The sequence below is a fragment of the Enhydra lutris genome, unplaced genomic scaffold (genome assembly GCF_002288905.1).
Source record: "Enhydra lutris kenyoni isolate GAN:26980312 unplaced genomic scaffold, ASM228890v2 scaffoldscaffold9, whole genome shotgun sequence".
Lineage (NCBI taxonomy): Eukaryota > Metazoa > Chordata > Mammalia > Carnivora > Mustelidae > Enhydra > Enhydra lutris.
Genome location: NW_019154093.1, coordinates 81,159,214 through 81,171,804, shown reverse-complemented (window position 1 = coordinate 81,171,804; position 12,591 = coordinate 81,159,214). Strand labels below are relative to the sequence as shown.

The 12,591-nt window shown below is 38.5% G+C and overlaps 2 protein-coding genes across 2 annotated transcripts in view; one reads left to right on the top strand and one right to left on the bottom strand.

Annotated features, from left to right (window-relative positions):
• LOC111143066 (sperm associated antigen 17) overlaps positions 1 to 8,028 on the top strand; it is a 262,265-nt gene extending 254,237 nt beyond the window's left edge. The window contains exon 50 of the mRNA XM_022496516.1: positions 8,007 to 8,028. The gene's annotated coding sequence lies outside the window, so the exon portion shown is untranslated. The remainder of the gene's footprint in view (positions 1 to 8,006) is intronic.
• LOC111143067 (WD repeat domain 3) overlaps positions 1,842 to 12,591 on the bottom strand; it is a 30,005-nt gene continuing 19,255 nt past the window's right edge. The window contains exons 14-27 of the mRNA XM_022496517.1: positions 12,376 to 12,461; positions 12,072 to 12,207; positions 11,406 to 11,462; positions 10,059 to 10,159; positions 9,746 to 9,857; positions 9,468 to 9,602; positions 9,154 to 9,204; positions 8,558 to 8,623; positions 7,957 to 8,049; positions 7,469 to 7,516; positions 6,542 to 6,585; positions 4,763 to 4,891; positions 2,897 to 2,990; positions 1,842 to 2,575 (exon numbers count right to left, since the gene is read on the bottom strand). Coding sequence (XP_022352225.1) covers positions 2,420 to 2,575; positions 2,897 to 2,990; positions 4,763 to 4,891; positions 6,542 to 6,585; positions 7,469 to 7,516; positions 7,957 to 8,049; positions 8,558 to 8,623; positions 9,154 to 9,204; positions 9,468 to 9,602; positions 9,746 to 9,857; positions 10,059 to 10,159; positions 11,406 to 11,462; positions 12,072 to 12,207; positions 12,376 to 12,461 — 1,308 coding nt within the window. The 3' untranslated portion in view covers positions 1,842 to 2,419. The remainder of the gene's footprint in view (positions 2,576 to 2,896; positions 2,991 to 4,762; positions 4,892 to 6,541; positions 6,586 to 7,468; positions 7,517 to 7,956; positions 8,050 to 8,557; positions 8,624 to 9,153; positions 9,205 to 9,467; positions 9,603 to 9,745; positions 9,858 to 10,058; positions 10,160 to 11,405; positions 11,463 to 12,071; positions 12,208 to 12,375; positions 12,462 to 12,591) is intronic.

The window sequence follows — 12,591 nt, the reverse complement described above, 5'->3', positions numbered from 1 at the left end:
TCCAAACTGCAACAAAGAAGTAAAACCTTCACTATTTGCAGATGACATGACACTCTATGAGAAAACGTTGAAAAACTCCACTAAAAAAACTGCTAGAACGGATAAACAAGTTCAGTAAAGTTGCAGGATACAAAATGAATGTACAGAAATCTGTTGCATTTCTATACACTAATAATGAAGCAGGAGAAAGAGAAATCAAGGAACCAATCCCATTTACAATTGCACCAAAAACAAGATACCTAGGTAGGGTACTGGCACAAAAATAGACACAGAACAATAGAAGAGAAAAGAAAACCCAGAAATAGACCCACAACTATATGGTCAATCTTTGACAAAGAAGGAAAGAATATCTGATGTCAAAAAGACAGTCTCTTTAACAAGTGGTGTTGGGAAAACCAAACAGAAACATGGAAAAGAAAGAAACTAGACCACTTCCTTACATCAAACATAAAAATCAATTCAAAATGGATTAAAGACCTAAATGTGAGACAGGAAACCATCAAAATCCTGGAGGACACAGGCAGTAACCTCTTTGACACTGGCCATAGCAACTTCTAGATATTGCTCCTGAGGTAAGGGAAATAAAAGCAAAAATAAACTATTGGGACTTCATCAAAATAAAAAGCTTCTGCACTGGAAAGAAAACAGTTGACAAAACTAAAGGGCAATAGAATGGGAGAAGATATTTGCAAGTGACATATCTGATAAAGGGTTAATATCCAATACATAAAGAACTTATCAAATTCAACACCCCAAAACAACTAATCCAATTTAAAAATGTACAGAAGACATGAATAGTTTTCCAAAGAAGACAGATGGCCAACAGATAGATGAAAAGATGTTCAACATCACTTACCATCAAAGAAATGCAAATCAAAACCACAATGAGGTATTACCTCACACCTGTCAGAATGGCTAAAATCAACAACACAAGAAACAAGTGTTGGCGAGGATATGGAGAAAGGAGAACTCTCTAGCCCTGCTGGTGGGAATGCCAACTGGTGCAGCCACTCTGGAAAACAGCATGGAGCTTCCTCAAAAAATTAAAAACAGAACTACCCTATGATCCAGCAATTGCACTACTGGGTATATATCCAAAGGATACAAAAATACTAATTCAAAAGGATACATGCACCTTTAGATGTTTATAGCAGCATTATCTACAACAACCAAATATGGAAACAAAACACATGTCCATCCACTGATGAATGAATAAGGAAGATGTAGTATATACACACACAACGGAATAGTACTCGGCCATCAAAAAGAATGAAATCTTGCCATTTGCCATGATATGGATGGAGCCAGCCAGTATAATTCTAAGTGAAATTAAGTCAGAGAAAGACAGATACCATATGATTTCACTCATATGTGAAATTTAAGAAAAAAAAGAGCAAAGGGGAAAAAAAAAAGATAAACCAAGAAAAACAGATTCTTAACTACAGAGAATAAACTGATGGTTACTGGAGAGGAGGTGGGTGGGGGGATGGGCTAAACAGGTAATGAGGATTAAGGAGGGCACTTGTGATGAGCACCAGTTGTACGAAAGTGTTGAATCAATGTGCTGGGCGTGTGACTCTAATATTACAGTGTATATTAACTAACTGGAATTTAGGTAAGTCTTTTTAAAAAAACATCAAAAAAAAAGGACACAGACGTCTGCACAGAACTGCAACAAGGTTGGGGCAGTAACTTAAAAACTTCCGACGAATAGAAGCCAGGCCCAATCCTTTATCCATTTCTTCTAGAATATTCCCACCTCCCCAAATTCTTACCATGCATGTACATATGTATGTATGTATTTATATGGCATCAATCACCCAGAAGTCCGGCAAGGCATCTCAGCTTGACTACAGTTTAATTAGAAACAACTATTTGGAGAATTATAAAAAATTAGCAATTAGATATTTTTATATACAGATGTAACCCCTTGTAAGAGGTAAAGTTGAAAGAGGGTGTTTTAGTGAATTTTTATGGTCTTTTTCAGCTCTGTAAGTCCAAGACTGCATTTAATGGAAGAGAGCAATCAATTGTGCACCTGACACTCTCTGTAGAGGCAAAACATACTACAAAGAGTAACACATCATTAAATCTTCTGTTACCACAGAAATAAGCAAAACTTTTGAAATGTTCATTTCAGCTCTAGTAAAAAACTAGTTAAAAAAAAAAAAAAGTTCGTTGTTCCCTGCTGGAATACAATGGAACAACTCCTGAAGGGCTCAACCTTCGGGGGCATGGGAAGATTTTACATTATCACGCCTGCAGTCCCGCACTGGGCTTTTCTTCAGGCAAAGCTGGGAACCACATCCTGACACCTTCTGTAACCAAACTCTTGTTACTTGGTTATTTTCAAGTTGACACCAATTCTACTGTTTAGAAGTCCTTTTAAATAAAAAGAAAAGGGCACCACATTTGAGTTCTAAGTGTATGTTAAAATTAGCTTCTCCCTCTTTTTCCTCTTCCTCTTCTTTTCTTCCAACTGGCTGGTCGCATCAGCAAAAAACATAACTTCACTTTTTGCCTCGCATTCCCTCTTGAGATATTCAAGACCTGCCATGTTGAATCCAATAACATCCTGTGGGATGGGGGGAGCAGATAAGAAAGATTAAATGACCCTTCTCTCACTTCATTTAATACAGCAGTATATGTGAGTCAGGAGAACCAATGCTTCAGGTGTTCTTACTCATCCCTCATCTAAGGTCTTTCTGGTCTGGTTTTGTTTTCTTTTTTCTATTGCTACCAGCTCCAACAAAATCTTCCCTCAAATACTGACAGATGTCTGGTCAGTACCACCAGAGACAAGGCACGGCTCACTGTGCTACTTCTAAGTCACACACACACACACACACACCAGGATTTCTCCCTAGTTACTGTACTTCTCTACAAGGATACCTACCCGGACTTGGCTGACTTTTGCAATAGTTGTTTCCTTTAACTTTTCAATCACTGGCACAAGCATTTGGTTACTAGTAATCTGCCCGAAGTGAATCCTAATATGAAAACAAAACAGTCACGTTACAAAGAGAGGTAGTGGTTCTGGCTCTGCTTACCCTTCTAGAAAAGCAAATTGACAATATCAAAGTTAAAAAAAACAAAACAAAACAAAACAACAACAACAACAACAATAACAAAACCCAAAAGGATTCATTTTACCCTATCATCATGGCAATACAGAAATGCTGGCAAAAAACAGCTAAAGATATTTCTCCCCAGTTACTCAGTTTTATCTGATGTCAATTATAACACTACTATTGTAAGATATGACACATTCAACTCATTTGCAAAGCTGGCTCTTTGAGCAGCCATCTACCATGTGGCCACAGACTCTGACAACAGTACTTTATGGAACACTCAGAGAGAAATGAGCACTCTAAGAAATGCTAACTCAAGTAAGGTTTATTAATATTTCTAGTGAAGCCTCAGCAAAAAGGAGTTCCTGATCAGCGTCAGACTCTGACCTAGAATCCAAGATGACATCCATGAACTCATGTCCCCTGGTGCACATCCTCAAGCTCAGGGCCCGCTGCAGGACCTGTACGGCACTCCCCATCCACGACCCCCCAACATGCCTGAGCCCTCATAGTGTCTCACTTAGAATCAGTAACCCTGATTTCAAAAGTACAGAGGCCACAGCAATAAGAAATTATCAGTAACATTGTTAAGTACCACCATAAGGCTCAGGACTTGCCCAGAATTAAAATATGGCAACAGAAGACTATAAACATATCACTGTCTTTCTTTTGCTACTATCTTGATGGAATAAAAGAAACAACTAAGAAGCATGAAAATAGATCAATTCAAATACCAATTCATTAAATATACCTGTTTGGATTTTTTTTTTAACTATTTGGTATTGGTTGATTAGTTTGTATTTTGTCTTCATAAGAGCATTTTAAAGAGTGTTCAGTCTCTCTGTTTCTGTTCTCTGCTGTAACAGTTGGAGACTGGGGTGCAGAGAGAAGGATACAAGAAGGGTATATTTTAAACTCCTATAAAATACATTCTGGGGTGCCTGGGTGGCTCAGTGGGTTAAAGCCTCTGCCTTCGGCTCAGGTCATGATCCAAGAGTCCTGGGATCGAGCCCCACATTGGGCTCTCTGCTCAGCAGGGAGTCTGCTTCCTCTCTCTCTCTCTGCCTGCCTCTCTACTTGTGATCTCTGTCAAATAAATAAAATTTAAAAAAAAAAATACATTCTTCTCAATTACACACTAAGAGGAATTGTTCATATTTAAGAATAATCCAAAAAACATATTTTGTTTCTTCCTTCTTTCCCTGTATACCCTTACTTTTCCATTTGTTTCTATATAGACCTGAAACATAAAGTCACCATTCCTTACAATGCTATTATGAGGACAAAACTCAATTGTTTTGCTTAGAGTTAAAATCAAATAAACAGACAAGCAAATAATAAAAAAAAAAACACAAATGAGACAAACTGGCCATTCAGTAACAGGTTCTCAGCAAACAGACAAGGACAAGAGCTACTGCAACCTGGAGATCCATGCTTATGCAAGCATCCCTGAGCCATGTTCCATCTTGTGACTTAAAGAGGTGGGCCATCGCTCTCCTTGTTTAAGGACATGACTGATTCTACGGGATAACAATTTATGTCACACAACAATGAAGTCCTGTTAACCATCTCTCAGTCTGAAACATCAGACTTCTGAATCCCAGAGTGTTGACACTATCAGTTCAAGTAGCACTGGAGCAGTGTACTTGTGTAGGCTGAGCACACACAGTATTCTTAGGAAAGGCTGTTACCTGAGCAGAAAGAAGAGGCACCTACACAGGAGTTCAATATCAGAGCCCAGCTGGATGAATTCATTGAAGAGCTTAAGGATGTCTGGGACGTAAGAAAAAGGTAGCACAAGCAGAGACTCTTCCAGCTCACTGAAGAAGAAGGGAATAAACATTAAAAATGCCACATTACTCAACACATTCAGTGTTTAAATCTTTTACTATTTTTCCCTCCCGCTTTTATATTTGAACAGACCTTACCCACTTAGGGTTGAATTAATTATTCATCTATATTCTGGATGGTTCCTTCTTTTTAATATTTTATTTTTATATTTAATATTTTAATCTATTTGATGCATTCTGGTCCGTGGCATGCTAGGACACTTTTTTTTTTTTTTTGAGAAATAACTAATTTCTCCCAAGTCTATTGTTGAATATTCCACCTTTATATGATACTTCTTTCTGCCATACATTGAGACATAGGAGATTCTGCTTCAGGGCTTTCAAGTCTGTTTAATGATTGAGTCTGACAATAATCCTGTAATATTTTAGTTTTGCTAATGTCACAGCTTTTTAATCTAGCTTTTTAATCTTCTGGCTTGTTTTGTTTTACTTTTCTTGAACTAGTTCTAGGATCATTTCATCAACTCCAATTCTAAATCTCAAGAGGATTTCAACTGCACTCACAAACCTATAACTAGTTTAAAAAAACAAAACAAAACAAAAAACCTCCTAAATCTTTAGAACACAGAATCTTCCCTTCTAGGAATGCACAACACTTCCATTAATTTAAATTTTGTTTTACATTTCTCCAGGGAAGTTTCAGATCCTCAGACAGGTCTGTTTATTTCTTGTTGTAAGGGACATATTTAGATATTAAGAGTTTTGATGAAAATAACTTTCAGAACATTAAACTCATAAATAAAATCCAAAGGTAAAATCACAAACAAGAAACATTATCTTAAAAATATATGACAAAAGACACAAAGAATTCTTAAAATCCATTAAGAAACTACTGAAGAGTATAAGAAAGGGCAAATAACTAAAAATTCACAGAAAAAAACCACAAATGGCCTACAAATATAAATCTGTTAATAACTGAAAGAAATTAAAATAATACAATACCACCTTTTGCCTCCAAAACTGGCAAAGAATTTTTTAAAGCCTGGTCAAAATCACTATAAGCTTTCTGGAAAGTAATTCAGCAACACAGACCTTTCAAAAGCTCATGCCGACTGATCAGTTATTGTTAGAAGGCTACAACAAAGATTCCTATGGTGTTCACCGAGGCAATACTGATCAAAAGCAAAAAAATTAAAGCAAATCCAATAATAATTATCCATACGATGGAATGTTTTGACATAATTCAACGAATATTTTTGAAGAATATTAGTAACTTGAGCAAATGCTCAGGAAGTATTTCATGAAAAAGGAAAGGACATAAAATTAAATACATAGGATTTCAATTGTGTATATACACAGGAAATAAGCCAAAGCAAATACACAACCAAAAAAGGTTACCAGGTGGTACTTGTGACTGATAATAGATGATTTCATTACCTACAATATAAAATAGGACTTCATTTGTCTCTAAAAGTATCTCCTTTCATACTTTACGAGGAGCCTCCTAGTTCTGCTTCAGAAAGGACAGTATAATATACTATTTTCCACCAAAATGTGGACATAATTAAACCTAGAAGAAAATAACCATGAATTATAATTTCTGTTTATTTCATGGTCAGAGAGGCATTCAATAAATGCTGTTAGTTGTTATAATTATAGTCATTGTACATTGGAACTCACCTCGACTTGATTCCTTTAAAGATCTCCAACACATAAGCTGAAGGCTATGAAGGAAGCACAACAGCCTTAGCAATACTCTAGGTTGGTTTCTACTGAAGTTCCCTAATTCCCCTCTAAAAACCATGGATCCCATTCATAGGAGAAACAATGCACTAAGATGGCAATACATGCCCGGGCTTAGAGTTTGTCCCATGTGGGTTCATCGTCCAGCTCCGCCACTTCCCAACTCTGTTCCTTTCTATGCATGAGTCAGGCCAATTGCCCATCTGTAAAATGAGGCCACACTGACTCACATGATGACCATGATGAATGAGACGTGCAAGTTAAGTACTAAGTAACTGGAGACTGCTACGTAAGCATACATTTCTCTCTTTCTCCTCCTTTATCTGATTTATATCAACTTTTCCTCCAAAAATCTCAATTTCAAAGTTCATTTAGATGAAGAGAATCTTCAGATGGCTCTGGATACTGAATGTAAATAAGCACTAGAAAATACGAGAATGCGGGATGCCTGGGTGGCTCAGTTGGTTAAGTGCCTGCCTTTGACTCAGGTCATGATCCCAGGGTCCTGGCACTGAGTCCCACATCAGGCTCCCTGCTCAGCAGGGAGCCTGCTTCTCCCTCTACCTGCTGCTTCCCCTGCTTGTGCTCTCATGCTCTCCTGACAAATAAATATAAATCTTTAAAAAAAAAAAAAAGAAAGAAAATAGGAGAATGCCAGTCCAATGCAACCAAAATGGGTGACTTAGAAGTTACAGTAAAACACTCCTTTTAAAACACTCAATACCCTGGAGAGAATGTTAATGGTGAAGTATTTCCCAATACATCCAGCCTCAAATCATGCCTCTGTACTTCCTACTGTCCCTTTCTTGTCCCTGAAAGTAACCTCTGAGTAACCAAGAGGAAACTGGTAGACATTTTACTCACAGAGATATTGCCATAAGCCATCAGGATGGGGTTAATGGGAAGAGGAACCTGTGAAGAAATGATTAGATCAAGTCATTATAAAAACAAGAATTTGATAGTGCTTGTCACAGGCAGGGTGACAACAGTACAGTTTTTAAAGAATATACAAGAATAATCAGGCCTTTCAGTTTCCAGAGTGCTAATGAGTTTAGGAAATAGAATTCATTTGGAAATCTGTGAGGGTTGTGGTGTGTCGGAAACCACGGCAGGAGCAGTTTCTGCTCCACGCATTGAGCACCTCAGTCTGTGATTTCTGCCCCCTCGCTTTTTATTAAGACCCAGCTCCCCTCCTCCCAGTCCCTCAACTCCTTTCTACTATTTGAATTAGAGAAGACTATTACATTTATGTCATTTCCTGATCCGAGTCAGTAACTCCCACAGCGATGGTGTTCATCTCAGGAATTCCATGGACACATGTTTCTCAGGGTGTAACTCACAGACTATCTTACCTCTTTCCCTGCAGCTTTACAAATGGCTTTGTGTTCCTTCCTTTTTGCAGTCTCCTCTCGATATAGCTCGATAGCCTCCATGATCCTCTCAGCCTACGGAGATGGCGACAAAGGAGAGAAGTTATCACCATGCCCCTCCACTCCGCCAGCATCCCGGAATGCTGCAACTGAAAGGCCTGACTAGAAAAGTACCAACTAGCTTGAATCAGTTTAATAAATTAGTGCTAAGAGTGCAGAACAACATGTGACAACATCTCTGGTGTTTCTTCTTTTTAATTTACAGAGAGAAGATGAGGTGTTTTGGGTTCAGGTAAAGCTGTACGGATATACACATGTGGAGTAGGGCAGCCTCCAGGACCCCTGAGAGGTGCTGCTTCCAGGAGATCGAGCTTTCCTTTCTAGAAACCATGTGCTGACTCAGCATGACTCCTGTCCTTGTTAAAAGGGAGGACAACAATGTTCTGAGCTCCATCTATGAATTTCATCAACTTTTTGCCTCAAAAGGGCTACCTGGTTGTTAAAAACTTTCACTCGAAAGTTGGGATCCTCCCTAAAAATGCATATATCCACAGATATAGAGACAGAATGTATATTGACTTACTGCTTTAACGGTTTCAATAGTTTTCTTTCCAGTAAAGTAATTGTCACCTTGAGTCTCTCCTGGAACCTGCCAGAAACAAAGAGATCCTTTAAAAATATTGACAGGCACTAAAGAACCAGTAAATGAATCCTATATCCAGAAAAGAACAGGCATCACTGTGTTATGATAACAGAGTACTTACACAATTAATGGAGTACTTAGTAAGTGCCAGATACTATTAACCAGATAATATTAACTATTAATGGAATTTTATATCCATTATCATAAGAATATCCTACTCTCTAAAAGTATAAAGAAAATGCCCAATTTCTAAAATTTTTTGATTTTTATTTTTGTTCTATGATTCTCTGAAGCCTCCTTAATAACAACAACAACAAAAAGCCAAAATGACAAACACCCAATACCAAATCTGGTCAGTCATTTGTCCCACAAAATCAGGATACACAACTGAATCAAACATGACTACACAGCTTTCCACACCAGCTGGTGATGACTTGGGCATCTGGCTCCAATCCTAATTCTATCAGAAATTCTTGAAATTAAAGTAAATTCCAACAAGATAATTACAATCTCAGGGTCCCCCAAAATTTACTTACTACAGGTTGGTCTTCTTTGGCTACACTCTCCTCATATTCTGCTTCCCTTTGCTGCAAAAGACATATATAAATTAATCTAGAAGAACAACCATGGTCTCCACACGAAGTGAAAGGAGACAGTGAAAAGTTGCTTCTTTCAAAACGCAATCCCCTAGAGGCACTTCTGTGTCTGTGTGCCTGCTGAGACGGCTGATGGTGGTATTGGAAACCTCTTCTGGGGGTGCCTGGATGTGCACTGGCTGAGGGGTGGCCACACTAAACAGAACTAGACATCCAACCACCAGCACATTCTGTAACCAAGCCTGAGTCCTTACCATTTCCCTTTCCTCTTCAAGAATAAGAGGCTCCCTTGTTCTTTCCCAAAGTCTCAAAGATTTGTCATGCGACGATGACACAACATAGTCTCCACTGGGGCTTACGGCCAAGCACCAAATTTCCTGGTGGTGTCCCTGGAGAGAGAAGACACAAAAACAGAAACCCTGAGACGGAACACTTTATTCCTTGACCAAAACCTGCTCTACCTGAGTGGCAGAACATCACTCGATCTTAAAAGTTCTGAAGTACTGAGCAAGCAAAGAAGGCCAGAGGTCACCTCCAGAGTCTGTATGTGTTCAAATTTGTCCGCATCCCACTGCTTAATCTTATGGTCCTTCCCAGCGGTGAAAAAGAGGTGGGACTTGGGCACAAACTGTAGGTACATCACACTGAAAAGTGAGAAAAGTGATCAAATGCCATCAAATTCCACGTTAGTGAAGAGCCTCGCACACAGTTTTAAAAAGGTAGTTCTAGCATGCCTGGTTATTTGTATTTTAGAATTTTAAATTTCTGACTGAATAGACACAGACGCTCAGGGGAAATGATACGTACAGGACTTAAAAGGACGTCTTTGAAAAGACTGCACCTACCTGTCATCGTGTGCAAAGAGAGACTTGTGGCAGTCCCCAAAATCCAAACCCCAGATTTTCACATTCCTGTCAGCAGAGCCCGTTGCTATTAGTGCTCCATCCTACAAGTAAGAAAAGGGAACCATTACTTGACCTGATTATCAGAAACTCTACAGTTAGATAAAGAAAGACTAACCCTTTTCTTTCAGAAACATTAAAATCAATATAAATTTCATCTCTATGAAGAGCACCTATTTCTTTGCTTTTATCTAAGATTTCCTTAAAAAGTTTGTTGAGCAAAAGCAAGAACTCTTGTGGCTCCCAAGTTTTCGTATTGCTATAGGGCAGTACTATGCCTTGGTGTCTGTTACCTATTTACTTCCTAAAGTAGGGAGAAGAACAGCTCATCTCTGTCACAGGATTTTGGGGAAGAGGTAAAAGGGAGAAAAGAAGAGTCTGGGAAAGAATCTACTAGAATATTTGTTACCCAGCCTTTTATCCCACGTTCTATTATCTTTCTAATGTCAATGCCTCATTCAAATAGTTGTCAGTGTAACAAGACCACTGGAACTATCTCACGCTGCCTACTTACTGTTAATGTATTGGTCAAAGATGGCAGTCCTTTCATACAGGCCAGACGCTGTCTCTAAATACATTACTCCCACCCAGGGGTGCCCAGGTGGCTGTCATTAAGCGTCTGCCTTTGGCTCAGGTCATGATCCCAGGGTCGTGGGATCGAGCCCCGCTTAGGACTCTCTGCTCCACAGGAAGCATGCTTCTCCCTCTCCCACTCCCCTGGCTTGTGTTCCCTCTCTCGCTATGTCTCTGTCAAATAAATAAATAAAATCTTTAAAAAAAAAAAATACATTACTCCCACTCTTATCCGTAACTCAACACTGCAAAAAATATGATTTTGGTCAATAGACTAACAGTACAGATGTGGTGCAAAATACTGTAAATGTCCAAATACAAAGCCAAGCCAAGTTCCATCTTCTTCACTGAAATTATCTTTCAGAAGAAAGGGGGATGGCTTTTTTAAAGTGTTTTGTATTTTAGGGTGCTCTACCAATTATGGTGTTTTAGACAACAAAATACCATCTGGGGAATCCACAACAGGAAGTTAGTTGTAAGGATTAACTCAGATATTTGTGTACATATCCTGGTAGCACTAAAGTAATAGACACACACACACACACACACACAGAACACATGAGATACACTTACAATATACATTATTTAATGGATTTTTGGGAGAAAGATATACAACAGGATGAAAAAAATACTCTAAAATGAAGATAGCTAGCCAAGAATGAAGAAGGTGCTTTGGAAAAGACAGCTTGTTACTAAGACACTTTAAATTTTACTTACATAAGAGATGTCCATGCATATAACAGGCAGTTTGTGTCCATAGAGTGAAAGAAAGAACTATTAAAAAAAAAAAAAGAATGTAAATAATTCACGTCTGTGTACAAGATACAGGCATGGTTTGTTACATGTGGATCTAAAATAGAACTTTAAGATACAATCCTAAACACTGCCATGGATTGCTTTCTATTTGTATTTTCAAAGAAGACAAGCCACCAAAGGCAGCTCATAGCCATGACACTTTGCAACAGCGAAGACTCTTGGCACCTGCTTCCCAACAATGTTCCCAGGCCTACTGCAGTCCTCCGGACTCTGGGCCTAGGGCCCAGTAATCTACAATTTTTAAAAGCAACCCAAATGATCCTGGTGTCCAGCCAAGTGCGTAATCACTGCCCAGGAGACGCAGTAATGTTCTTCCACTCCTGGCTGCCACAGGATGTTCTGTCTACACATTTTCTGAGCTTATGAAATACAACTTGCTTTAAGCAAAATTTATGAGCCAAAGGGTTCTTTAAAAAAGTCTTGCTTTCCTAGTGCACCTACAATGTTTTGATTCACACATACATCTTTAGAAATATAGCACGGCTAGGCACAGTCAAGGCCACTTTCCAATCTCAACCCATAGTCAGTGAGAAAGACAGAAACTATTTCCAGGCATAATAACTGTACCTTTAAAGTGTCAACATAGAAAATTTTTACAGTACAGTCCAGCAAAGACACAGCCAACAGCTTTTGGTTGGGAGAGTAACGGACACACAGAACGTCTTCATCTAGTTGCAAGGTTCGGGTTTGCTTCACAGAAAGTCTAGCACGATGGAAAGCATGAAGAAAAAAAGAAATAAATGAGTGCTCTACAAAGGCTGATAGAAATTCCAAAAATTCCCTGGAGCGAAATACACATGTCGAAAGCCCCTTCAGTGGTTCCCCATTCTCATTCCAAAAAAAGGACAGAAATTTAAAAATGTCTACTCACCTCTTCTGGGTACTATTTTCATCTTTTACCAACTCAAAATCCCAGAACTTGACAGATTTATCTGCACCACCTGTCACAAAGCCACGCTGAAAAGCCAATGACATTACAATTAAAAAATATTTTATTACAGAAACTTGGGTAAGAAGTTATATATCAAAATTGTTTTTAAAAGCCCATTTTTATTTAATAGCATGGGAGAATAATTTAGAAAAATGT